A 27,574-nucleotide genomic window follows, 5' to 3' on the forward strand; every position below is an offset into this window, starting at 1 on the left:
TAAATATCCTTAATTACTTCCCTAGGATAGATTCCAAAATTAGAATTGTTGGATCAAAGGTTATGTATTTTCTTAAAGCTTTTAAAACTTATTAACAGTTACATTAAACATTACATATATCCCCAAATTTGTATCAGTTTATACTACCACTACCAGTGTTTGAGAGTGCTCTGTGGCAGACTGTACGAAGGTGACCTCAACAATCCCTTCCATCTTATATAGTTTTCCAGAACTTTTTGTCACTGCCCCATCAAAAGGTGGAGCCTGGGACTCCTCTTCTTGAACCTGGGAAGCCCGTTGTATCTGCATTCTGGGTGAGCCTTTAAATCTGCCTCAACCAATGAAGAATGGCAAAAGTAATGCTATTTGACTTTTGAGGCTAGCACATAAAAATGCCATGCACTTCCACCTTGTTCTCTTTGGATGTTTGCTCTTGGAGATCAGCTACCATGCTGTGAGGAAGCCCAAGCAGCCCATGGAGAGGCCCACGTGGAGAGGAACTGAGGCCTCCTACCCGCTGCATAGCTGAGCTTCCAGGTGACAGCCAGCATCAACTTGCCAGATGGACCACACTCAGATACACTGCATGGAGCAGAGATGAGCCATTTTAGGCTAAACTCTGTTCAAGGCGCAGATTTGTGATCAAAATGAACGATTGTTGTTGTTTCAAACTGCTAAGCTTTGGAGTGGTTTGTTACACAGCAATAGATAACTGATGCATCTCATTTCCTCTCACGCTAGCTACCACTATCTTTTTTTTTTTTTTTTCCTTCCATTCTTGCCAACAGGATAGACAAAAGTGGCATCTCTCTTCTGGTTTTAATACTTTGGCTCATCATTTTTAATAGGGCTTTAGTGCTTTTCTTATTTACAATAGACCTGTAAGATCCTTTAATTCTATTTATTTTCCTTGTTATTTTTTTTGTTTCAAAAATGTTTATTGCAGGGCTTCCCTGGTGGCGCAGTGGTTGAGAGTCCGCCTGCCGACGCAGGGGACACGGGTTCGTGCCCCGGTCCGGGAGGATCCCACATGCCGCGGAGCGGCTGGGCCCGTGAGCCATGGCCGCTGAGCCTGCGCGTCTGGAGCCTGTGCTCCGCAACGGGAGAGGCCACACCAGTGAGAGGCCAGCGTACCGTAAAAAAAAAAAAAAAAAATGTTTATTGCAAAAATTCAAAAACATACTTAAGTATTTAAGTCAGAGCCAGGATGAGGGTGAGGCTATGGAGGCGCCTTGGCACCAAATTTAAGGAGGCACTCACTCTCAGGGGCTGACCTGAAATAGGGGGACCCTGAAGATAAGCATCTCCTTAAGCTTTGCACCCTACATACCTCCCTTGCTCACTCTAGTCCCGGCCCTGTTTTAAGTCCACCCAACCTCACCTTCTAGATATAACTGCACTGGTCATAGTTTGGTGTATATTCTTCCAGACTTTTTCTAGCCAAACATTAACATATATATATATATATATATATATATAACAATGCTATAAATTACATTATTAACATATATGGACATATTATATTTAATAATTTTACATTTACATTAAATTACATTCAATAATTACAGTGTTAAATATGTACATTTATTAATAAAGATAGTAATAAATAGTAATATTTATGTTAACAGAAATGTATCCTTGGACATCTTAGGTCAATACTTGCAAATTGCTCTCTTTCTGAAGATGGCATATTTCATAATGGACATATTCCTTTTTAATATATTTTTTAAATTTATTTTTTGGCTGTGTCGGGTCTTAGTTGCAGCATGCAGGATCTTTTCGTTGTGGCGCACCGTCTCTTCATTGCAGCGCTCAGGCTTCTCTCTAGTTGTGGCGTGAAGGTTTTCTCTCTCTAGTTGTGGCGTGTGGGCTCCAGGGCGCATGGGCTCCACGGCACGTGGGCTCAGTAGTTGTGGCACGTGGACTTAGTTGCCCCGCGGCATGTGGGATCATAGTTCCCTGACCAGGGATCGAACCCGCAACCTCTGCATTGGAAGGCGGATTCTTTACCACTGGACCACCAGTTGGAAGAGCCTCTTTTGTGATATTTATCACATATATTTCCCACTTCTTTTAATAGGTAGCTTGATTTTATTTTTAACTTATTTTTAAAAATTGGTGTTATCAAGTAGTTCAAACTCTCACCGTAGTTACCTTTTCCACTGTTTTTGTGCTTAAAACACAGTAAAGTATTCAGCTATATTTTCCTATGCCTTAGTTTTTGCATCACTGGGATTTACTCTGGTGTATGGTGTAAAAATGGGATCTTTTATCAAATGATCAATATTCTTAACATTATTCTTAACATTATTTGCTAAACTCTGTGACCATCGGAAGCGCTGAGGGTTGAGAACTTGATGGGGACACGGTAGAGCAGATTCAACCTAGACGAGGTTTTGGTCCCTTCCAACCACAAGCTGCAATTCTGCCGTGGCAGAAGCTTCCAGGAAGACAGTGGTGAAGGCAGGACATGCCATCGCGGTGGAGGAAGGACGTTAACAGGCAGCACTGAAGTCCACTTTCCTCTGGGGGAGCCCAGCCGCCCTAGGTAGGGAGAGGCCTTTTGCTCTCTCAGTGTAGAGATGAGCAAGTCTTGCCAAAGAAGCACCTGGAAACTTGCCAGCCCTGCCAGGTAGATCTCACCCTAGAATCTAAATAGATGCTCCTTGAGTCTTCCTCTACATGCCCAAGGCCTATGCCCCCATGGGCTGTCCCCCTTAGCTTTACCCCTCCGTTCGGCAGGGGTGCCTCCACCTTTGCCCTGTGACTTTCAGACTTTCTCCTGCCTGTCTAGCACCCATGCCTGGTACCACCCCCAGCACCCCAGGCACAGGTGACACCTAGAGGGAAGGCTGAGACATCAGCCCTGTGCACTCCGGTGACCCTCCCGAAGGCCATCACGCCCCACTCGCAGGGGTGCTCTTCTCTGGGGCAGGGACCAGGGCTTGGGGAGGAGACCCCTCCTCCGCGATAAGCAGAGTCGCGGAGGCTCCCCCAACCCCATCCTGTGCCAAGGCTGCCGTGGAGGGGCCAGGCGAGAGGTGGGGCCCCGCTCTGGGTCCTCCACAGCCCAGGGGTGGCTTCTGAATGAAGCAGCCCTTCAGGCTGGTGGTCCCCTCCACCCCTGCCCATGGGACCCCATCTTGGCTTTCCTTCCTTCAGGCTTCAGAGAAACTTCCCCATCCCCCTGCCGTTCCTTTATCCTTCGGAGCACTTCCCACAGTCTGTCATTTTTTCCTCACCTGTCTGTCTTTTCCTCTAGAGCGTAAGCTCCGTAACAGCACGTCTCTTTCCTCTGTTTATCCCCAGCTTCAAGCCCAGTGCAGCACTGGGAAAAAAAAAATCCTTAAAATTTTTTTGAAGCTTTTTGCTTAGAATTTCTTGTGTTGGACTTGGCGTGTGCTCTCTCCGCTGCCTGTGACGCCTTTTCCTCCTCGCTCTCCTTGTTAACACCCACTCATCCTTCAAAACCCAGCCCAGCTCCCTCCTCCTCCCGGAAATCATCCCTGAACTCAGTATGTAACATCCCAGGCAGAGGTGAATTTCTCTGTCGGGCCCCAGAACAAGGGCCCTTTGCTTTGCAGGGCTCCTCTGAGGAACCTCTCCTGCATGGCAGCTCTCCTAAGGTGCAGAGAACAACCTAGAACGACAGGCGGGCTGCATTCAAACCACAGAAGCCCCAGCTCCCAGGCTGGCAGCCCGGGTGGGGGAGGGGACCAGCTGGTGGGCGAAGCGGGTTTATCGATGCTTCTACGAGCCCTGGGGAAATCAAGGTGAAAGGCAGCAGTCCTGCTAAGGAGGAGGCCCACCCCTGTTTATCAATCAGAGGGGCTGGGACGGGGTGAAAAGATGCTCGGCTGCCTGCCAGAGGCCGCGGTGACGAAGGGGACCCACAGCCACCACTAGGGCCCTGGTGGCCCCATGTAAGGCCCTGCCTCCTGCCTCGGGCACTGTGGGCAGTCACCGTGGAGCTGGGGCTGCTCTATCAGCTTTTCCAGCCTCGTCCTAATTCTCTGAACACCCGATCCTGGTTTTAGAAAATACGGTCACTGGAGCCATAAGGGCTGGCTGGTAGAAATCCTCCACTCTTGGCATCGTGTCAGGTACCAGGGGGTGAGGAAGCGGGCGTACTCAAGCGGTCTTGGCCCAGTGGGCACTGGCCCCGGGAGCCTCTTTCACCCTCTGGTGGGCCTGTCAGCCTGTCAGCCAGGGCCCCGCGGGGCGGGGGCGGAGATGAGCCAAGCCCGCCTTGGAGCATGGAGGGGGCAGGTGGGTGACTAGAGCAAGGACACAGAGAGGAAACTCTTGGACAGACAAGAGGCCTGCAGAGAGGCTCCGGGCTGCAATCCACCCGAGGAGCCAGGCAGCTAAGGAGGTGACACAGGGCTAACACAAGCAGGGAAGCGGGGGGTCGACCTGCCTGCCCCCCTCCACCCTCCCCACCCAGCTGCCCTAGCAGAGGGAGCGTGCTTGGCACCCCACCTGCTCTACCCAGGACCGAGGCCATCTGAGCAGAGCGAAGATGTCCAAGAGAAAACCCCAAATCGGATTGAGGCTCCTGCTCTCCCTTAATGAGGCTCATTATCAGCTGCTCTGATCCCTGTAGAACCCAGCAGGCCGGATTAGGGGCAGGCTCTCCAATCTGGCTGACTCCTCCCTGCTGAGCAGGCAGCCCAGGCTGGCTCTGGAAAACAAGCCCTCTCTCCTTCCTCCAAGGAGAGCTGGAGATGTAGGCCGCCTGCCTGAGGAGGGGTCAGGCAGGCGCAGGCCGAGTTTCCTGGGGCAGAACTGAGAGCACCGGGGCAGGTGCTCCCTGGGAGGGCGGGGGAGCGGGTGGGGCGGGGGGAGGCGGGACTGAGGGGCTAGGGGCACAGAGAGCTCTGTGGACGGTGGGGGAGGGCCCCATCCAGGAGACAGGGGCTATGACAAGGGCGCTCTGAGCCCCGGGAGCTGGCTGCATCCCAGGTCAGGCTGGGTTTTGCATTCTACCCAGACCCGGACACTAGTAGCAAGTTGAGGAACACACCGGCGCTTGCCTTAACAAAAATAATTTATTCCAGAGCCCCCTCGACCGCGGGGCAGAGTGGGGATCAAGCATGTGTACAGCGTCACCCTCCCCTCTGACCCTTTTAACCTCTACAGGATGGAAGGTGGACCCTTGAGAGGGACGACACTCCCCTCCCTCCACAGTAAAGATTAGCATCTATTTTGGAGATGAAAATCAACAAGAGACAAAAGACCCAGCTCCAAGAGGGGTGGAGCCCAATGCGGAGAAGCCAAAGCATGTTCAAAGCAAATGCTTCACTCAGCCTCTCACAGCTAAGGCACTAGAGATCCCAACAGCCCTCCCTAACCCCCCACCCCCAGCCCAGTACCATCACCACACCAATTCCAGCCTGTACCTTTCCCGTACCCAAGGTTTGGGAAGGAGCCAGCCAGAGGCCCTCCTCCCACAGACCTCACCTGCGAGATCAGCATGACTTCCAGAAGCTTCTGGAGTCCACCCTAAAGCCAAACCCCACTCAGGAGGGTCTGAGGGGCTGGAGGATGAGCGGGCACAGAGGGCCAGAGGCAGTCCTTCCTTCTCTGGTGCAAAGGGCGCTTTGTAGCGGGATGGACGGAGTCTTGGGATGTAGTAAGGAGTCCACTCCAGCCCCAGGGGCCCCTCCTCTGGAGATGGGAAACCTTGGAAATTGCAGCCTCACTTGCCCCAGTTTAGGGCCAACACCAAGCGGGAATCACTGAAGCTTCAGGAAGAATGAGGCAGGGCTTCAAACAAGCTGAAAAAGAGGAATTCGGTGCTGAGAGGCCCAGGACGGAGTCTCCCAACCCCACTGCCCAAGGCTGTCATCCCCCTGTGCTGGCAGAGGAACCTGGACCCTGTGCACGTCTTCCTGTCTATGGAACATCCCTTTCCAGAAGCCCCAGGGAGGTTTGCTGCAGCAACTGGTTTTCCTGGACAAGGAACAAGGTGGGAGGGGTGGGGTGCAGGGGGCTGGAAGAGCCCATGGATGGCAGCTCCCTACCCTGCCTCATCCCAAGTTGGACGGTTCAGGCTGCGGGGTGGCTGGCATAGCCATTCAGGGCCCTCATCCTGGCCTGGAAGTAGGTGTACACAGCCAGCAGGCCCATGAAGGACACGGAGGAGAGCCCCACACAGAGGCTGATGTCCAGGTGGGAGAAGTTCCCTTCCAGCACCTGCAGCCACTGGCTCCGGCCCTGCCTGGCCCTGGCCTCTGGCTCCCCGTCAGGGACGCTGGCCAGCTGCTTGGAGCTGCGGCCCACTCGCCTCAGCTCTGAAGGGCCTCTGGGGAGGTTCTACCCAGCCAGGAATTCAGCCAACACCACGGCTCCTGTGTCTCGCCTGCTCAAGCGATGCCGCCCTTTTGGCTGCTCCAACTTATCCCTCTGAAGCTCTGCTATGTGCTCAGGAGCTTCCTGGTCTGGCTCATCTCTGGCCATGCTGAGGCCAGCCTGCATCTCCTGGGGGTGACTTGCCCCAGGTCCCTCTGCTGGAACATCTGCGATGGTGGTTCCAGGGGACATTGTCCCTGGGCCCATCATGATCTCAGCCTTCTCAGGGCCCAGAGTAAAATTTCCAGTCGCCAGCTCCAGCTCCACCTACACTGGGGGGACTGCCATCCTCTATTCACTCCTCCGCGGGCCCGGGCCAGCTGAAGGAAGGTCTAGGATGATGTTGCTCGGAGAGAAGTGGGTCTTCAAGAAGTTGAGGGTGTTGCCCAGGTCCCACACGGGCGCACCCTGGAGTTCAGTGTGGCAGGCGGAACAGAGCTTACGGGGTGGCCACTGCACCTTGGGGAACTGGGGGTCCTCGCTGGGGGCACCTGCGGAGGGAAGCACACACAGGCTGCCTGTGACACACTGGCCACCCGGAAGCCCAGACCGCATTCTTCCATTCAGAATGCCAGCTCCCTCATCTGCAAAAAGGGGGCACTGCTGCCCTGGGAAAGGGTGGGCACGAGAGAGGGCAGGTGAAAGACCTAGCACGGGGCCTGGCGCACCGCAGAGCCCAACACTGGTGCCTCTCTGGGAGAGGACATCCCTACCCTCCCCCGCCCCCAGAACTCCACAGCTTCCCTTCCAGTCACTTCCCTGTGTTAACCCACTGTCTCTGTCAACTTCACTGCTGGTTTGTACCCCTGGACCAGACATGAGAAAGGGCAAGAAGACTCAGAACGATCTGTCTTGCAGACTTTGGATGGTCCACTAGTACCTATCTTCTTTGCATTTTCCTAAAATTTCCCAGGTTTTATGCAAGTGAAGATACATTCTTTTTGTAATCAAAGGGAAAATGTTTTTAAAGCAAGAGTTCAAGGCACCTGGTAGTTACGAGGCATTCTCCTTTACCCCCTGCGGCCCTCTGGGGTAGGTAGGAGTTAGTGGAATTTCTTCCTCAGGTGGGCCCCAAGGGGTGGGGTGTGGGGAGGCCTGGGGGCCTGGATGGGGAAAAGGACACTCAGGAGAGAGGGAGAGAGTCAAGAAGTTGCCCTTCCCACCAGGCTCCTGGGACCCCAAGAAGGGCTGGCACTGTGGGCAGAGCCCCAGGCTGAGCCCCAGAGGGCCTGCCACCGGCCCCTCTTCCAGTGTCACCTGGGGAATGGCCATCAGCCCATCTCTCTTGGAGGAGGCACCTCCCCTAAAGGGTTTAACAGGAAAAAAAAGTTGCTGGCCAGAATGAAAAAGCAGCAGCAGTAAGTGATGTAAAAATCCGAATGATTATTTTGGGGAGGGAGCAGCATGTAGATTCCAAGGGTCCAGTGAGAAGTAATAGTGATCAGGCCTTGCAAAAGTGAGCACTCCATTTGCACCTGCTCATTATCATTACTAGTTGATCTGAAAGGACCCCTCTAGAGAGAGTAGGACACTGCCTTCCTTTCGGCCTTCCCTTCAGGGAGAGGCATGGGCTTCTGGCCCTCCAGCAGTAGCTGGGCCCCCAGAGAAGCCAGGAGCCTGCAGGTCCTGAGGCTGGAGGGTCAGATGAGCATCTGGTGGCAGGGGCGGGACAGGGGCAGGGAGAGAAGGGGTGGGAGGAGAGACAGCACGTGTCTTCTTTTGAAGTCCACCAGGAGGCCCCAAGAGATGCAGACCAAGTGCAGCCACCTGCATAGCCACCTGCTCCAAGGGCTTCTTTGACCTTGGCCCTGCCCCAGGCCTCATCCCACACCTCCCACCCCTGGGAGGTCCGTCCCAGCCAAACACACTTCCTCTCTCCCCACAGACAAGCCCAGGCTCCGTCCACAGGTGGCTCCCTCCCCACCCACCAGCTTCTGGTCACCCCTGGAGTTTAATGCTTTTGCCTGTTGGACCCATCTGACTCCTGTGCACGGGGAATAGAAAACACTGTAAATGAGGTATATTCAGAAGACAAGGCCTCCCCCGTGAGAATCGGTCCCTGGTTTGTCTAGGAAGGACCAGGATTTTCTCTTTCAAGTACATTTTATCATTAGACCCCTCCCAGGGCGGGGAGAGGCCCAGCTCTCTCCTCTCTGTTGGTTTGAGTAAGGGACCAACAGCCAGAAAGCAGGACATGCGAGGCAGGAAAGGGACCCCAACAGGCCAGAGGGAGGGGCCCTGCTGTGGGCGAGAGAGTGAGCAATGGCATCGGAAGACCAGGCTCTCACGGTGCCAAAGCCTGAGCTTCCTCATCTAGAAAATAGGTCTAATGATACTGACGTACATCAGCAGGGCTGGTAGAGCACGTGAAAGGGCTCTGGGTGCTGAGAAGCACCGTGAAACACGGGGTGTAACCTAGAGGACAAAGAAGGTCCCGACTCCTGCCTCTGGTCCCAGACTCCAAAGCTCCCCCGCCTCATCCTCCCTCTGCAGGTGACTCCAGCCTTGGAGGCAGGCCCTTCCTTACCTGCGAGGCGAGCGTTGACCTTGTTGTGGCTAGACCAGAACCAGAGGATGGAGCTGGTCAGATTCCCCACCTTGTGCGCGGAGTCAGTGGCCATCTGCTCAAAGTGGCCAGCGCAAGCTCGGCAGCCAAAGAAGAAGCGAACGTAGCCCCGGATGGCCTGGAAGACCTCCTGGGCCTTGGCTACAGGGGAGAGGAGACTCCAGTCACAGGGGCCCTTCTGGCTGCCTGCCCCTGCTGGCTCCACCACCGTTCCCATCACAGGCCCACCGTGGTCGCCTCTGCACGGGGAACACACACCCCAGCCCACCTGGTGAGGGGCCCAGGCCTCCCTGTCTACTTCACCTCCCAGGGGCCATGTTCGAGTTGACCCCATCTCCTCCCAAACTCGTAAACCTCAGTTTCCCTTATCTGCCTCTTATCCAGGCCCTCACCACTTACGGACACTCAGGATAAAGTCCAAACGCATTGTCAGGACACTCAGGCTCTTAGAGACGTGGCTGGAGAGGAAGGCAGGGGCCAGAGTGCCCACCACCCATCCCGTGGGCCACTACTCTGCCCCTCCTGCTTTAGGCTTCCTGTTCCAACGCGCTCCCCATCCTGCCGTGCTGCATCCAGAGCTCATCCCGATCTGTCCCCGAACGCTCCCTAATTTCTCTCCATTTCTCCCCGGCCCCCTCACTTCCTCCCACTGGACTCTCTGGCCTGGCAACAGCACAGGCTCTGAATACCCCCCCCTTCTTGCTCTGACACAGGCTCCTCCCTGAAGATACGACGGCTCCCCCAAACCCGCCCCCCTTAAACCCCTCTGTCTTCCACACTCAGGGCTGGAGGTGGCGGAAGTACCCTCCCTGCTGTGGGTTGCTTCCAAACTCTCTCTCCTTCCTGCTGCAAACCCCCCAGCCCTTTAAAAGCTCCATCTCCGAGTCTGACCCCTCCATCCACTGGGACTTCAGCAAGCTGCTCTCTGTCCCACTCACCACCACTGCCCGTGCCCTCGGTTCTGGCGACGTCAGTGCCCACGCCAAGCTGTGCCTTGCCTCTCACCTCCTCAGCCCCCTCAGCTCCTGCTTCCACCCCCGTCACCCACTCACCACCTGCCCTGCAGCTATCCTCGCCTCCTCCGCCCAGCTCATGCTCTGGACCTCACCCCTCTCGCCCCTTCCAAGATTTCACTCCTGCAAATATTTTCTTGTGTTATGGCATCATCAATGTCTCCCTTGTATGGGCTCCTTCCGACAAGGAAAAATAACTACAACAAAGAAACCCCTTCTCTGACCCCAGTCACACCCCAATCACTCCCCCATTGCCTCCAATTTCTTCCCGGCTCCTCTCCAGCGGCTCTCGCCAGTGAGGTCCTCGCCTCACGCTGCCTCCCCACTCGGCTGACTATGTCCTCACTCTTGAAACTCTTTATGTTGGGGGACCTCTTGAAATTGCAATGGCCACTCCTTCTTAGTCACCTTTATTGGCCCCTGCTCCCCTAGCAGAGGTCTGGATGCTGAATGCCCCAGAGCTCAGGCCTCAGCACTCTTCTCTGCCCACCCACTAATGGGCTCCTCCAGTCCCGAGGCCTTAACTACCGTCTATAGGCTAATGACCACAAGATTTGTATCTCTATCCTGGACCTCCCCCCAGACCTGCAGACTCAACTGCCTACATCTCCATTGAGATCCAATAGGCACAGACCACTAAGTGTACCCTCCCCCATCCACTCCCTCCCCGCCCTGAGCCTTCCCATTCCCCGGCTCATAGGACCATCAACTACCTGAGTTCAGGCCCAGCAAGTCCAAGGTCCGACCAGAGTCCCTGATCCTGCATAGTCTTTATCCAATCCGTCACTGAGTCCTATCAGCTCTACCTTTACAATATTCCCAAACCTGCCCACTTCTTCTTCCACGTGCATACCCACACCTCTAGTCTAGGCCACCACCACGGCTCCTGGACAAGTTCCTCAACTTCCTAATTGGCTGCTCTGCGTCCCCCTTGCCCTGCTGTTGCCCACCCGCCACCCAGTAATTGCTCTAAAGCACCGATCGTGTGCATCACTCCCTGCTTAAGGTCACTAGTAGATTCTCATAATACAGAGACTGAAATCTCCCTCCCTCCCTCACTAGGACCTCCAAGCCCACCTCCTCTCCTGCTTCCCGCACTCCCAGGCTCTGCCACACTGGCCGCCTTTTGGTGCTGCACACACACCACACGTGTTCCCTGCACTTACTAGTCCTTGACCTGTGTTACGGGCTGACCTGTGTCCTCTAAAATGCTTAGGTTGAAGTCCTAGCCCTGAGTCCTTCAGACTGTGACTGTATGTGGACACAGCGTCTTTAAAGAGGTGATTAAGTGAGAATGAGGTCACTGGGGTACATCCTAATCCAATAGGACTGGTGTCCTCGTAAGAAGAGGAAATTGGACGCATCCAGGAACACCCCCACTGAGGACCATGGGAAGACCCAGGGAGACGATGGCCATCTACAAAACCAAGGAGAGGCCTCAGCAGAACCAACCCTGCCAACGTCTTCATCATGGGCTTCCAACCTCCAGAACTGTAAGAAGACACGTTTCTGTTGTTTAAGCCACCCAGTGTGTAGCACCTTGTTATGGCAGCCTGAGCAGACAGCCCGGGAGGCTCTCATCCCAGATGTCCCACCGCTGCTTCCCTCTCACCAATCAGGTCTCAGCACAGGGGCCCCTCCTCTGAGAAGCCTCCCCCAGCCAGACACCCTGTCTAAACACAGCATCCCCTCCCCAGCCCCCCTCCCCCACCGCTTGGCTCTGTCTTCTTCACCGACTCACCATCACACCTGAAACGATCTGCGTGTTTACTGTCTGTCTCCTGCCACTGGACTATTGTCCCCTTGAGGCAGGGACGTCTCGCTGCATGCACTGCTGTACCCCGACCCCTAGAGCGGGGGCCCGGCTCTTTGGAGACGCTCCGTAAATCCGGGCTGACAGACTGCCTGGCTGTCCGCACACCCGGCAGCTCCCCCTGTTCCCTCTGCTTCTGTGTAGGCCGTCTCCTCTGTCGGGGACTCCTGTCCATCATTCCCCCTCACTTACCTCCTCCCGCCATTCCCAATGGCGTGGGGCGTTCCCTCTCTTCCACCCGCACATCCTGCTTCCCCCCGGGCCCTGGCAGGCTGCATGGCGGCCCCGTGCCCACCTGTCTCACAGTCCACTGGGAGCAGGGACTGCCTCTTCCTCCTTTGTGTCCTCCAGGCTGGGCCAGGGCCTGGCGTCAGCCTGGTCCCTCCGTGAGCTAGATGCCCACCCGTTCAGTCGCTGTGTGCGGCTGTGGGGCAGTGTGGGTCGTGGAGGGCAGCTGCATGGTTTGGGGATGAAACCGGGCAAAGGGGGAAAAGTACTTCCCCAGGTTCCCCTAGAAAATGATTTTTCAGTGGGAAGTGCAGTAAAATTGTTCAGAGTCTACGGTATCAGCCGCATAAATTGTGAAATAGACATAGTTCTTTTCTTTATGGGAGCATAAAAAATAGAACCAGAACTCTCTTGTGAAGACTAAAAATAAACCAGGCTTATGGCTACAAGAAAGCCAGGGAGCAGCCTCACGCCCATTTGTGGGGCACCACCTCAGGGCATAGGGCAGGACCGAGTGGCTACTCCAGGCCCTCCCCGCTCTGGTTCCCCGCTGCTTGTATGTGGCCAGCTGCAAAGGCGGACTCCCCTAACAGGCCTGCAGCAGGGAGCCAGCGAAGGGTAGGACGGGGCCGGCTGAGGCACAAGGGGTGCACAGGCCCAGACTCACCTGTGTCTCGTGAGTGGTCTACATTTTGCCGAGCTGCCTCCACGGTCAGGAGGTGGAAGACGACCCACAGGGAGCAGGGAAAGCCGCGGAAATGCGGCTGACTCCCTTGGCAGCCTACCCAGTTCACCTTGTCGGCAATCACAGCGCCCTAAGGGACACATACGAGCATGAATGCATATGTGGAGAAGAAAAAGGAGCTGGCGTGGGAAGTGGGGAGGGCAACTTGCAGAAGACTCCAGGTCAGCACAGAGCCCCAGAACAAATGGTCCCTTTCTCAGTTTATCACCTTGAAGGTGGCGTTTCCCTTCCACTGGCGACACCCGTCAAAGGAGCAGAAGGTCTGAGAACCCGTGACACAGACCGGGTCACATTGTTACTCTAGCCTTAGCCTCCCCTCTGTAGAACGAGGGGGGTCATCTCTAAGGTCCCGTCAAGCTTTGACACCCCGCACGTGTGTGAGGTTCTGCACCTCTCCTGGCTGACGTGCCCACCTTTGCAAACAGTGGTGACAGCAGGAGCCCAGAAAGCTGCCCCTGGACAGAAGCGCTGCTGAGGAGCACAGCATGCCGGGGAGCAACAGAGGGCTGGAATTAAACGCCCTCTCACCACCGGGGTCTCACAACTGGTTCTAACTCCCAGCCCAACCACTTACTGGCTGTATGATCTTAGACAACTTACTTGACCTCTGTTTCTTCATCTGCTAAATGGGGATACTATCTGCCTTCCACTCATGCTGCGGGGATTAAATGAGGTCTGTACAAAGAGAGCTCAATAAACAGCAGTTTACTCGCTCCTAATGGGAGGACCCGACCACGATCACTGCCTCCCTCCTGAGTGCAGGTCGGTGACAGAGGTCAGAGGGGACAGGGTGAAGCCCTTCCACTCCCATAGATATCTGAGCATGAGGTGGAGATCCGCCTTAGTCCTCCCACACTCACCTCCTTCCTGTTGCCCAGGGCAGTTTTAAAGAAACCGTAGGGAATTTTCTTTCTCTGCTGCTCCTTGAGCCAGTCATTCATGGAATGCAGGAAGCCCTGGACCGAGGGCTGGCCAGGGAAGTACTATGGGAGCGATAAGGGGAGAGTGAGAAATAATTCCCCGAGAGTTCCGCAGTCCTGGGGAAGGCCAGGGGCCAGGCTGAAGTGGGCCGGGCAGTGTTTTAGAATGTTCCAAGACCACCGGGAAAACATCCTGCCTAACACCCACATGTGGGTTCCTCACTACCTTTGCTCTGGGGCCCCTGCGAAGGCGAGGGGGAGGGGTGGGCAGAGGCGCTCAGTGGGACCAGGCCCTCAAGGCCGCCCCCTCTCCAGGCCGCAGGCTCCGGTTCTGACCCGACCACACGCTCACTGGGAGGAAGGCTGAGCACCTTTCTGTGTCGCCGCCCAGGGCTGCTGGGACCCCTGGGCCACACGGGCCTCTGTTCAGCTCATCTTCTGATAGAGCAGCTGACTCGCTAACTGACCAGCTGGGCGAGGCTGGCAAATGGCCTTTCATTTGTATTCCACGGGCTGCCAATGGGGACAAGGCAGTGCAGGGGCTTGAGCCGAGATCCAAATCTTGATGGGAACTCCCAACAGTCTCTGAGGAGCATGAAAAGCCACTCTGACAATAAGTCAACTCAAATCGGATTAGTATCAGCACTTTAAAACCACAAGGACTCCAGGGACGAGGATGGATGCCTGTGTGCGGGCACGCACAAACACACCCAGGGTCGGGGGAGGAGGGAGAGAGAGGGCTGCAGTAGCAGAGCAGGTCAGATAAACCACGAAGAGGCAGGTCGAGAGGGCAACACAGGAGGAAAAACAGCAAAGAAAAACATTTGTGAGAAGAAGGGTGCTGGAGACAGGAATGATCCCTAAACAGAAAAACCTGCCAAGGGACCCAGTCCTCTGAGAAAGTCGTGGCGTATTCTTATCTCCAGGCTGGACACTGTCCCCCAGCAGGAGAAGTGGCCGGAAAGAATCCTGTGCTTTGACACGCTCCCTCTCGGTCAGCTCACACGGGCCTCTGGGCTCTCAACACAAATTTACAGCTTCAAGTCAGCGTTTCTCACTGACCTTCACCCATCATCCTGATTTGGAAGAATGACGCCCTCTAAGGCCACGGCGTCAGGAGGAAGGATGAATTAAGGGGCTCTGGACTACAGGGAGTCACCCTGCGCCGGGAGCAGGGAAACCCTGGTGACCACACGCCACCCAGTGGCCGGTCCTGCCAGCCGCTTCCGTGAGGAAGCAGGGAGATCCCGGGCTGGGCCGCAGGGCAGTGCCTCCCGACTGGCCATACTCACAGTTGACAGGTCCCTAAGGCTGAGCAGGCAGAGTGAGCTCTACTCACTCAGCCTTTCAGTGCTCCACGCACGTAGTGCATAACGGTGTGGGTTAGATGAGACGTAGGCGCAAATCTCAGCTCAGCCACTCACTGGCTGGAGGACCTTGGACAAGGTGCTTTACCCCTCTGGGGCTCCATTCCTCTCTCTGTGATGGGATAATGCTAGTACCCACCCCGTGGAGTCTGTTCTGAGAAATGCAGATAAGCTAAAACACAAAGGAGTACCTTGCAGAGTCTGACACCTTGTCAGAGCTCAAGAAAGCTGCTACTATTATTATTATTTTTTTTTTTTTTTGCGGTACGCGGGCCTCTCACTGTTGCGGCCTCTCCCGTTGCGGAGCACAGGCTCCGGACGCGCAGGCTCAGCGGCCATGGCTCACGGGCCCAGCCGCTCCACGGCACATGGGATCTTCCCGGACCAGGGCACGAACCCGCGTCCCCTGCATCGGCAGGCGGACTCCCAACCACTGCGCCACCAGGGAAGCCCACGGCTACTATTATTGCTACTCAGGATAAAGCTACCCAGGCAAGGGTGGTAGGGCCAGAATACTCCGCAGTCTCCAGGGGCTATGCTGCACAGCAGATGCCCCTGAGCCCGTGTCCCCCAGCCCTCCACTTTCCTCTCTGAGGGCCCTGGCTTCTGGCAGGGAGGACTCCTTCACCCCAAACTCAGGTGCAGCATTGCTGAGGGCAGAAGCTCGGCGGGCACCACTGAGAGGGTGCTGCTTAAGCGTCTGCCCCGCTCAGGCATTTCCTGGGTCTCGTTCTTTTCCCTCACACTGGCTGCAACAGTCCCACTGGGAGCCAAACCCAAACCAGCTTTGAGTCCAGCTGAGAGATGCAAGCAGCACACCATAAACAATTCCCCTGGGATGAGTTCTTCAGAGTGGATTGGACTGGGGCGGTAAGGGGACCCCCTCTCTGCTTCCTGGGGCCCCGCCTCATGTGTCAGGTAGGAAGACAGCACACAGAACCACTCGAGGACTTTTCCCCTCTGATCCTCTGGGTCAGCCACCCTGGGCCTCAGCAACTTGAGGACCAAGCGGCTCACAAGGCCTCTGAGGAAAGGCTCTATTATCAGACTGGGCTGAAGTCTGCGTGGAACATCTGAGAGGGCCTGAAAGCTGTCTTGCCTTAGACTGGAACAGCACTGTGACAAGCACTTGCCACCTCACAGGGTCCTCAGTGTAACCACAGATGTCCGTCACTAAGCCAAGTGGACCAGAAGGCCAGGACTGGTGAGGAGGGAAGAGGGACTAGGCTGGCGGCAGTTCCCGAGGGAGAGGCGCAGACCACCCCCAGAGGTGGTCCCAGCTGCCCGCAGGCCTGCGCCAGAAAGAGGGGCTCAGACCTGGCTCCCCGGGGGCCAAGGTGGCTGAGTCAGCAGCCAGCCTCTGAGGGGGACCAGAGCCCGCATCTGACTCAGCAAGTCCTCGGCAGCCAGAGCCTCGGGATTTAAGTAGGGCAGCACTGGCAGTGGACCTGCAGCCGCAGAGAAGGATGCAGGGAGGGAGGTGGCGGCAGGTGCAGAGGGAAGAGGCAGCCCACATCTCACCTTGAGAGACGAGCAAGGAGCGTGGCAGAGAAGGGGCACAGGCTCTAAAGCTGGGACCCCGGTTCAAATCCTGGCCACGACACCACCAAACAGGAGGCCTAAGGCACATCACTTGAGCGACCTGTACTTCTTAAATGGGGGTAGCACTTGCCACCCTGCGGCGAAATTAAGAGGATTAAATGCCTGACACACATCAGGTCCTCAGTAAGGAGAAGCTACACTTGGAGGAGTAGCCATGCCGGCAGGAAACTACAAAGGAATAAGGAAGGCACGGCTAAGGCCAGGGAGCTGCGTCAGACTTTGGCCAGAGTCTGGGAGGAAAAAGGAGATTCAGAAAAGCCTTCTTTCCTTCACTGGGGTCCACGGGTCCTGCTTTCCCAGTGACCACGGCAGGGAGTGAGAGGCCACACTCCAGGCTCGGCCTGAGGTGGAGGACTCAGGCAGGCAGAGCCAGCTGGGAATATCCCCAGGGCCATCAGGCCCTGGGTCCCACCCACCCCTCTGCACAGGGCGGGGTCGGGGAAGGGGGTTGTCCCTGGTGGTACGGGGCTGACGGGAGGAGGGCGCAGACCGCAGGGTAGCAGCCCATGGTAGACTGGGACAGCCGCGGGTCCAGGTGTCCAGCCCGACCACGAGCTCCCGAGGGAGGGGCTGGCCCAGCGCCTGCTTCAGGGATGCGCACTGATCCCGTGTGGTGTGGAGCTGCCGGACAAGGGAGGGCAGGGCCCTGCTCACCTGGGTCAGCACCGCCATGAACTTTTTCAGAGCCACCAGGCGCTGCCCCTCCAGGACAGAGAACTTGGCCACTTCTACCCAGAGGATGTAGTGCAGTGCAGATTCCAGGTCAGCCATGTAGATCTTGGAGCTGAGGACCCAGAGGGAGCCAGAGAGAGAAAAGGGTATTAACCATGGGGCAGGGGCTGGGGAGGAGCACCCAGGACCAAAGGGAGGGAAGAGGAGGCACTACTGATGGTCACAGAGTCCTGTGAGTCAGCACTCGGGGTTGGGGAGGGAAGGGTTGGGAGTTTGGGGTTAAAAGATGCAAACTATTATACATAGGATGGATAAACAACAAGGTCCTACTGCATAGCAGAGGGAACTATATTCAACATCCTGTGATAGACCATAATGCAAAAGAATGTCTGTGTATAACTGAGTCACTCTGCTGTACAGCAGAGATTGGCACAGCACTGTAAATCAACTATACTTCAGTAAAAATAAAATAAAATAAAATAAATAAGTTAGCATTTGGCTCTGCCAGTAACTACCTGTGTGATCTTGGGCAAATTACTTGACTTCTCTGAGCCTCAATTCCTTATCTGTAAGATGGGGATAGTAATAACTTGCTCACAGGTAGGTTGCTGAGAGGATTAAACAAAAGCACAAATGTAAAACTCTCAGCAGCTCCTGGCACAGAGTAGGGTTCCCCCTCTGCAGGTCCAGGGCCAGCCTCTCCCATCACTCACTAAAGGTGTTTTTATCAGGCCACTAGTAGAAGGTTGAGCTTCATTCTCTGTTCTGAACAAAGATCCCTAGGGGCAGACAAGTAGACCAACAGGGGCTCACCCACACAACATGGCTCGAGAAGCTGGGTGCTCTTTGAAAGACCAAGGGTTTGGCTGCCCGCCAAGGCTGAGAATGGGGTTGGGGAGAAGGGGAAGTGGGGTTTACATTTATTTTGGCTGACGTCCTTGCAGCTGCCAGACCCTGGGTATCAGGGCTTCACCTTGCACCTCTCGGGCTGACCCCAGCCCTGGGGGAAAGGTTGCAGGCTCCAAGCTGGCTGCTCCACCCCGTGCCCATCACGCTCCTGTGGGATCTGGGCTCAGGGTCCTGAGGGAAGGGCTGCTTCTCTACCCCTGCCTCCTGACCCCTAGATGCTTGCCTCCTTCTATGGTGACCTAGCTCTGGGAGCTTGGGCAACTCAACCTGCCTCTCCGGCCTCAGTGATCTCACCTGTAAAATGGACTCCTGCCCCACCTGCCTCCTGAGGTGGTGGGAAGCCAACAAGGTCAGCTGACAGGGTGAGCACTGTGGCCACCTGCGCTTTACCCTCGTGCCAAAGTCCCCTCCCTCTGCTCCACTTCCATGTCCTGGGGCCTCAGTTTACCTCTCGGTTCCTGTGTTCTGCCTCAAGGAGTGGCCCCCTGACTAAAGGAGATAATGGACGGAAGTGCCCAGCAGAGCCTGGCACATAAGACTATAAGTGTCAGACATAATAGCAATTTGAATGATCTGAATAATCATAATTGAATGATTATAATGAGCATGCCCACCTCTTACTTTCTCTTTCCTTCCCACCTGATTTACTACAAACCTCTCCACTAGCACTTTCCACCCTTAGAGTCTCTCATGTTGGGATGCAAAATCCTTCCCGAAATCCAGTGACCCTGCCCCCAGTTCTCTCGTGCAGCCCCCTTGTGGAAGCCGCCCTCTGGACTCAGCTCTGAGCTTCCTGGTCAGCCATTTCCACGTGGTACCATGCTGGGGGCCAGAGCAAGAGGTCTACGGCCCCACCTCCCTGCCCAACAAGCAGAAATTCTACCACCAGGCAGAGCCAAGGAGCCTCAGAGAGAACAGTTACCTTGTGCTTACAACTGTGCACGATGACACTGGCTATCTTGAAAAGTAGTGAGCTCCCTGACACCAGAGGCATTCAAGTGAGGTCGGGTGCCTTCCTAGAAGGGATGCTGCGAAGGGACTGTAAACTCTGGGCAGGGCTTGCATCTGCCCTGCACAGTCGGTATTTATGGTGCCTAGCACATAGCAGGTACTCAAAAATCTGTGCTGAAGAAATAACTGCTTGGGTGGGAAGTTGTTTTGGAGGCTGCAGATTATCCTCCCAAGCTGATTCTACTTGGTCTTGAATAGAATTAAGCTTAAGGAACGTGGGCGTCGGAAAGTATGCGTTCCATCATGAAGGATACAGTCAGCGGACGCTGCCGCCTCCGCACATTTAAGACTCTCCTGTGTGTGGCCAGCGGCCAGGGCCCTCCATAGGCCAAGGCCAGCCCTTGGAGGGTCTGGGTTCAGGATGACACGTGCCAAGCTTGTGACAAGGAACAGAGTGTGGAAGGAAGGGGTGGTGTCTGTGATTAGAAGAGAGGGTGGGGAAGGGAAGGGATGAGGAGGACCGGGCGTGGCCTTACGGATCTGCAACTTTCCACATGGTAGGGGCTGCGGGGCTAGAGGTGTTGGGCGCAGGCACCGTGGTGGGGACAGCCTCGCTGGTGTCCCTGGAGAACCTCTGCAGGTACATGGTGTAGAAGAACCTGGATTCCATAAGCCTGTGAGGGAAGGGAACCGTGGGGGAGAGGCAGTGAGCGCGGAGAAACCCCAGAGCTAACTCGCGCCAGGAGAGGAGGCGGGTGGCTCACCTGACAGGAATGTTTATTCAGAAATATCTGAACCTCGTTCGGTCTTATCCTCAGTGAGGTACAAATGGGGGCAGCCCTGCTTCAGGTTAGCCTTTCTATTCACTGCTCATGCTGTGGAAAGCCTCTCTGACACCAGTCTGAAGCCAAAATCCCACCTGGAAAAGCGGCTGGGCCCGTGAATTCCTCAACCTGCCTCGGAGAGGTGGGGAGACAGGGCACCTTCGCGGGCAGGAGGGCCCTCTGGGGACAGCGCTCCTTCTGGCCACGAGCCGGATGGTGGGTTTGACGACCCTCCCCAGAGACCAAAGCTACAAAGTGGCACGTGGCCTCAAGGAAGCTCACAAGCTTGCTCCAAGGTACCAGAGGTGACATGACTCCCCAGGGAGGTCAAGGGAGTTTGATACATGATTTTTAAAAAATAGCAGCCACGACTCCAAACCACGAAAATTCTGACAATCCTTTTGATTTCTCTCTCTCGTCTCATAAAGAGGAGTCCTCAAGGGCAGGCGGCGCCTCCTGGTCAAGGGCCCTGGAGGGAGGGACGTGAAGACCAGCAGCGTGACGGGACGCCCCAGGGGACCTGGCACCGGGGAGCACTGCTTTCCACTCCACTGTCCCGGCCCAATGTTTACGGACGAGCAGGTGGCTCAGAAGCAGCGTCATCACATACAATTTTCCCCTCCGCCAGCTCCAAAGGAGGAAACAATGCCTCCGCTCCCCACCAGGACTGGCACTTCCTGCCCCTCCCTGTCCCCGCGGCCATCGTGCTGCCCCCACCCCGCCCCCCGCCAGCGCTCTCTGACGAGGCCTGGCCCAGTGCTGCCAGGTGACAGGGGCCGGGTGAGGGCGAGTGGCCGCGCTGCCCAGCCCTGGTGCGGGAGGGCACTAATGGCCCTGAGGAGTGGCTCACTGGACATCTCAGGCCAGCCTTGGTCTCCCTGGCCCTCGCACTCCTGCCTGCAGGGCTGGGTGGACATCAATCATCTGCCCAGGGAGGGCACTGAGGCACCATCTGGCACCATTCAACAGCCGGAGCCTGACAGAGGGGCTACGGCTGGCCTGATTGTTCTCTCTTGGCATTTCGGAACTGGCTATTGTCTGGCTCCTAATGAACTTTTCTGCAATTAGAAAACCAAAGGGAGGGAGGGTCAGGCGTATCTGAGTGTTTGCCAGGCACTTGCAGCCTGCCAGCGAGTCTGTCTGTGAAGAGAGGAGGATGGGGAATAGGGCCAGGGCCTATTCCCAGGGCAGAAGCGCCAACGCTCGGTGCTGAGTGCGCCGGGGACCTGAGGCTGAACTACTGAGCTGGGGGCAGCGTTCTGGGCCCGGACTCCTGGCTGTAGCATGGCTACCATCCCACCCACCATAGGCAGATATCTGCCTCTCCTGCAGAGGGTGCCCATGGACTCCTCGGAAGACTCACAGGAGAAAGAACCCGTCAGCCCCTGTGAAAGGCTGGCAGCCTCTCGAGGCAGGAAGAAAGGAGGAGCGCAGGGAGAGGGGAGAGAGGGGGCAGAGAGACGCTCACACGGGGATCCGGATGTCAGAGCCATTCCGAAACAGCAGGTAGCAAGATGGGAAGTTGGTGACACCAAACTCGTTCACCACGTCATGCTGTGTGTTCAGGACCCTGCGCACCACTATGCCCCGGCGCTGGGACAGGTCCAGAGTCACCTGCAGAGACAATGAGACACTTGCAGGGGTAGGCCAAGCCACTGGACAGAGGGAAGGCCTGGGCAAGTGCCTGGGTGGCAGCTGTGCTCTAGCCAGACTTGAAACCTTTCCAAGAGTAGACTATCGTGACGAGTGAGAGTCTCCTGCCGCCAACCACACCTGCCCCGCTGTAAGGAGTGCAAACGCTGCCTGCTCAGAATGGTGCGGACCACACATCTTGAATCCTTGAGGACAGTCCCAATTTGATGTAATTTTCTTTCCAATGAGAACAATTTGTAAAAGGCATAAAAAGATGTGGTTTCCAAAATTCAAAAACACACATGCACCCCAATGTTCACTGCGGCACTATTTACAATAGCCAGGTCATGGAAGCAACCTAAATGCCCATCGACAGAGGAATGGATAAAGAAGATGTGGTACATATACACAATGGAATATTACTCAGCCAGAAAAAGGAACGAAATTGGGTTATTTGTAGAGACGTGGATGGACCTAGAGACTGTCATACAGAGTGAAGTAAGTCAGAAAGAGAAAAACAAATATCGTATATTAACGCATATATGTGGAATCTAGAAAAATGAGGCAGATGAACCTGTTTGCAAGGCAGAAATAGAGACACAGATGTAGAGAATAAACATATGGACACCAAGGGGGGAAAGGGGAGGGTGGGCTGAACTGGGAGATTGGGATTGACATATATACACTAATATGTATAACACATAACTAATGAGAACCTGCTGTATAGCCAGGGAACTCTACTCAATGCTCTGTGGTGACCTAAATGGGAAGGAAATCCAAAAAAGAGGGGATATATGTATACATATAGCTGATTCACTTCGCTGTACAGCGGAAACTAACACAACATTGTAAAGCAACTATACCCCAATAAAGAAAATAATTTTTAAAAATGTATGTATCTGATATTTGGAAGAAAAAAAAAGTGGTTTCAGTTTTGTTCTGATATTTGTAAGACTTTCTGTCTATATTCCAAATTGGAAAAATATACTTAGACGTGACGATCTTATTTTTAGAAAGAATTAAGAAGGAGAAATATACTGTTAGGTAATATTTATTGAATAGGTATTATGTTCTGTATATAGATTGTTTCATTTAATCTTCAAAATAATATTCACTATGAAAGAGGAACAATTACTAGGAGACCAAGCCAGGTGGTGCAGTATACCATGGCTGCTTGGGTTTAAATCCTGCCCCCCCCCAGACTAAACCTCTCCCAGACTCAACTTCCTTACTTGCAAAATTGTAGTAACAATACCCACCTCCAAGGGCTGTTAAGAAGACTGAATGGGTTAATTTTATAAAAGTGCTTCTAACATCGATTAGTAAACAGTTATGTATGTAAGTATTTCTTTAAAAAATGAAACTCCTATCATATAGTAGACGCAAAAACCGAAGCTCAGCAGTGAAATCATGTGATCAGGTCACACATGTAGCAAGCGCCTGAGCTGGGCTGTGAATCCCAGGTCGATCTGCCTCCAGAGCTGGGGCTCTTGGCCACTGTGCCCTCCTGCCTCTCAAACTAACCATCCCTGGGCACCTCTGCATGGACAGGGGACCAGTGCCCTTGGTTACTAGGGGAATGGGGGAGTGTAGGAAGAAGAGCTGATTCCAATGGACATTTATCGATCACCTGTACAGGCTTGACCCCAGGCCTGGAATGGGACCAGAAGGATCAGGCACACCTTCAGCAAAGCTCCCTGCCCATCCCACCTCCATGCTTCCCCTCTCAGGGCTGAGAGGTCTGGAGACAGCTCGGAGCGCTCAACTGTGCTTTGGGAGTTTCAGGAGGAAAACCATTCAGAGTCAACAGTCGTGTTTAATTTCATCCCCTCTCTCTCTATCTCCTTGCACTGCCTTGGAACTTCTCCCAGGCACCGACCCATCCCACCTCTGCATCTGGGAAAAGCCCAGTGGCCCACGAAGTCCATGGGGCAGCGGTGGAACGGCAGACTCTCTGCATCAGGCCGGGGATGGATCTTTATAAAGTACGTACTCTGTGCCAGTTACTCATCCAGGCTTTTCCTCTAAACTGCTTCACTTGATGTTCCCAAACATACTCTGAAAAAAGGTAACTGTCACCACTTCAAAGGCAGGGAAACGAAGCTCAAGAAAGTTGAGTAACGTGATCGCAGACGCAGCACATAAGTGATGGAGTGGAGATTCCAACCCGCCTGATTCTGTTATCTGCTTCACCTGGGAAGGGACCCCATTTCCTCAAGAGGGATTAGAGGCTCTCGGATGTTCCCTCCCCCCCAGATTTTTTACTCCAATTCTTTGCGAGCGGGGTAGTGTGGAAATAACACAAGCTTTGGAGGCAGACAGACCTGCTCTACCAATTCACTGGCTGTGTGATTTTCGACCTGTTATTTGACCATCTTCGTTAATTAGAAAGATGAGCAACTACGTGTGTCAGCAATCTAGTGCAATGCTCAATCAACAGCAGGTGTTATCATTCTCAGTTTCCACGAGGAAGATCCAAGCAGACATAAAGGCTTTAAACAGAAAGGTCCAGCTCCTACACTTCCCGTTTCCCCCAGCAGGGGTCAGGCGAGTGCTGGGCTAAGAAGTGCACAGGACCAGCCCTGCTCTTGGCTCTCTCCCAGCGGCTATGCAGTAGCAGTGGGACCCTGCAGGCAGCTCACCTCTCTACCCAGGTAGGAGCCTTCCCTTTCAAAGATCAGGGCCAGGTAATCTTCATCATTGCTTGCAAAGAATCCAGTAATCTCCTCCAGCCTGCAAGAGACAACGCTGGCAGTCACTCTCTCTGTGGTGGGAAGAAAGCAAAACTGCCGGCGACAGCAGACGTGGCTGACCCAGTACCGTTGAGTGCGGCCACACACACCTCCTCCTCTGTTTGCACACAAGACTTCGAGGAAGTCTCTCCATGCCAGCCCTCCAGTGGGAGTAAAATAACCCTGAGTCTCAAAAGACGCTCTCTGCCTATTACCGAAACCTGGTTCTTCACTTCACCCACCTATTTGGGTTGTTTTTTCAGAGTCAGGAGTGCGTACGGGCAGTCTGAGGAGGAGACCGGGGGAGGCACGCTTTGAGACCAGGTGTTTCTATGCTCTGGGTAAGGCCCAGGCTTAGAGGGCAGTTTTTATTGGTCCCCTAAGAAGCTGGTGTTTACTACCCATCAGACACAAGCCTTGATCTGTGCTAAGCCACTACCAACTGGGAGACGTGCTTTTTCCCCTCCTGGAGCAGGCATACAAAAGAAACTAAAGAATCAGAAAGTCCTGGGTACAGGAGATCTCAGAAACTGTCTAATCTTATTTGAAGATTTTAACCTCCTTATTTTAAGATGAGGAAACTAGGGCCCCAGGATGAAGGTGGAAATTAATAAGAAGGCAAATCTTATTATTCCCCCCAAATCAAAGAATTAAGATACAAGCTGTTTTAAAAACGCAGAGTTTCAATAGAAAACAATTGCATGATACAAAAATGATTTGTTCCCTTATTTCAATTAAAAGCAGAACATCATCAAACATGTAACAGGAGACAACAGCGTCTACTTTTGTCCCCAACCTGATGACCTATTTCCCTCCTCCGGATCCAATGATGTGGCAGTGGTTACCTCCAAACAGAAGATGCAACATGGGGCCAGTGGAGCCCAGCCCAGCAACAGTACAAACGCCATGCCAGAGAGGTAGGGGCCAGAGTGTACCCCAGTGGGTGGATGGTCACTGACAGCCCCTGGGGTGGTAGCAGGTGGCCTCTCAGGCAACTTTCCCAGACCTCCCCAAGGCTGGCAGAAGAGCCCACAGGCGGCTGACCATGTAACTCGCCCCCATCCCGTCCATTCCCACTCACACTTCTGGACGAGGCAGCCCACCTTCCACCACAGGTCCCCGCCTCCTCCCTAAAGCTCTCTAGAAGGATCACTTTGAGAGAGGCTGGCAGGTTTACCTGGCTGGTTGCTTTTGAGATCTTCTGGGCTGAAAAGGCACCATGAGGGAGGGTGGGTGTAAGAAAGAGAGAGAGGCAGAGACACGATCATTGAGAAATGGAAGAAGGAGCGAGGTGTTTCCTGGAGAGAGGGGGTCTGGCTGTGGAACCCCAAACCAAGACCATATACTCAGTCCAGGGGCTCCATGAGGCCCTCTGGGAGGATGGAGAATTGGGAAAGATGATAAAAGAATCATTGTGAGTTGGATTCAACACCAGTTGACACTTGGAAACACAGTCCCTCAGCAGGGCCTCAGCTTTCCAGACACCAGCAGACTTAGGGTGGGCGCTGAAGCCCCAGTGTTTGCCTCCTGAGGCTTTCTCAGCATCCGGAACCTTCACTGTGTTCTGTGGCTGGGCTCCCTCTAGCAGCCCCAGCTGGTACTTGGATTTGCTCCTTCTTGGCCCCGTAAGGTGGGATTTCTCCTATCCGGAGTTCTCGTCCAGAAGGGCAGGACCTCGTGTTTTCCATCTACCTGTCTCCCTCTGTGGGAGAGTCAGAGTGAGACACCGTGCACCTCATTATGCTGATTTCCTAGAATAGAGGCGATCCTGGAAGGCTGCCTGGCAGGTAGATATAGGACACCAGCCACCTGACACTCTGCAGCCCAGGGAGCAGAGTCACCTCCCCATCCCCCGGTCACAGCTACGGCTCAGGAAGGGAGCGCCTTCATTTTACAGGGCTTTGTGCTTCTCAGTCCCCCATCCCCTTTCCTCTAAACGGCATCTGGTCTCCCTTTTTCTTCCCCACGCCCACCCTCTCAGGGACCCTCCCTGGGTTAGATCATGTGAAATCCAGCTGCATCCCTCCGATATTCCAGGTTCTGAGAAGCAGCAGCAGGTATTACCCGGAGAACCCCGCCCGTCTTTTCCTTCCCGCCGGTGGGATGGGCCCTTGCATCCCCGTCAGCCCCAGGAAGTCAGGGCTCCTAGGGTAGGACCTCCAGCAATGGGAAGCCCTCCACCAGCTTCTCCAGGCAGCTCTGGGCTCCGGTCCCCTGGAGGGTCCACCGCTCAGGCAACAGGAAGAACCAGCCCGGTCCCCGGCCCTGCTGCCCGCACGGTCCTCTCACTGCCAGGCCCGCCATCCTGCCACACTGCCATGGGCCTGCCCCAGCCCCAAATACCTGGCAGGCTTCAGTGGGGGACAGGCGGAGGGCCACGTGTCACTATGGGACTCCAGGGCGTCAATGAGACTCTCCCGCAGCATCTTCACGTCAGCACCAGCCACTGTAAATGAAGATGGACATAGGCAAGGGGCGTGAAGAGAGGAGAATGAATCCCAGTGCCCTTGTCAGCCTGCCTCATGGAAGCAAGGGGCCCAGGGCATGAGCTGAGCAAAACAGAGCATATCTCAGTCCTCCTCTGTACGAGGGACGGGGGGCATCCCACCCCTGTGGTCCTAAGCATGGCAGGGGGACCCATCCCCCAGGGCAGGACAGAGTCCCTCACACCTGGGCCCTGAGGGCCCTCCCCACGCTATCTGGCTGCCCCTCTGGATGTCAACCCCACTTTGACACGAAGGGCTATTCTGGGAACATGTGACCCTCCCCACTTCCCAGATGGGCCCAAATGGAAGGGCTTCTTCAGCCTTGTTTTCCCAAAGGCATCTTCCAGGCTGGCTGGGAATGACATTTCCAGGAAAACAAATTCGGCTTTCACTGGGGACCTCCTCACCCTGCAGACCTTGCTGGGCTCTCTTCATCCCAGTAGAAGCCCAGGTGAAAGAGGGGGAGAAAGATGCTGACGGCGCCAATGAGACCCCGCGAGCTGGGACACCCACCTGACAGTGTATCTCCTGAGCCGGTCTCGGAAGAGGCCTTAAAGAACTGGAAGCAAACACACAGAAAAGAGTCAGTGGAGCTAAGAGCACAACACCCACGCCAGTTGGGTCTGTGTTTTTGTTTTTGGGGTTTTTTTTTTTGTTTTTTTTTGCAGTACGGGGGCCTCTCACTGTTGTGGCCTCTCCCATTGCGGAGCACAGGCTCCGGACGCGCAGGCTCAGCGGCCATGGCTCACGGGCCCAGCCG

General features: G+C 54.8%; 1 protein-coding gene across 1 annotated transcript in view; it reads right to left on the reverse strand.

Annotated features, from left to right (window-relative positions):
* Window positions 1-5,868: 5,868 nt before the first annotated feature.
* QSOX1 (quiescin sulfhydryl oxidase 1) overlaps window positions 5,869-27,574 on the reverse strand; it is a 41,685-nt gene continuing 19,979 nt past the window's right edge. The window contains 13 exon segments of the mRNA XM_082613242.1: window positions 5,869-6,318; window positions 6,322-6,621; window positions 6,625-6,645; window positions 6,649-6,845; window positions 8,882-9,061; window positions 12,642-12,789; window positions 13,580-13,702; window positions 17,263-17,392; window positions 19,677-19,814; window positions 21,433-21,578; window positions 24,239-24,329; window positions 26,672-26,774; window positions 27,328-27,373. Coding sequence (XP_082469368.1) covers window positions 6,052-6,318; window positions 6,322-6,621; window positions 6,625-6,645; window positions 6,649-6,845; window positions 8,882-9,061; window positions 12,642-12,789; window positions 13,580-13,702; window positions 17,263-17,392; window positions 19,677-19,814; window positions 21,433-21,578; window positions 24,239-24,329; window positions 26,672-26,774; window positions 27,328-27,373 — 1,890 coding nt within the window. The 3' untranslated portion in view covers window positions 5,869-6,051.

This window comes from Mesoplodon mirus, assembly GCF_964341445.2.
Source record: "Mesoplodon mirus genome assembly, chromosome: 3".
NCBI lineage: Eukaryota > Metazoa > Chordata > Mammalia > Artiodactyla > Ziphiidae > Mesoplodon > Mesoplodon mirus.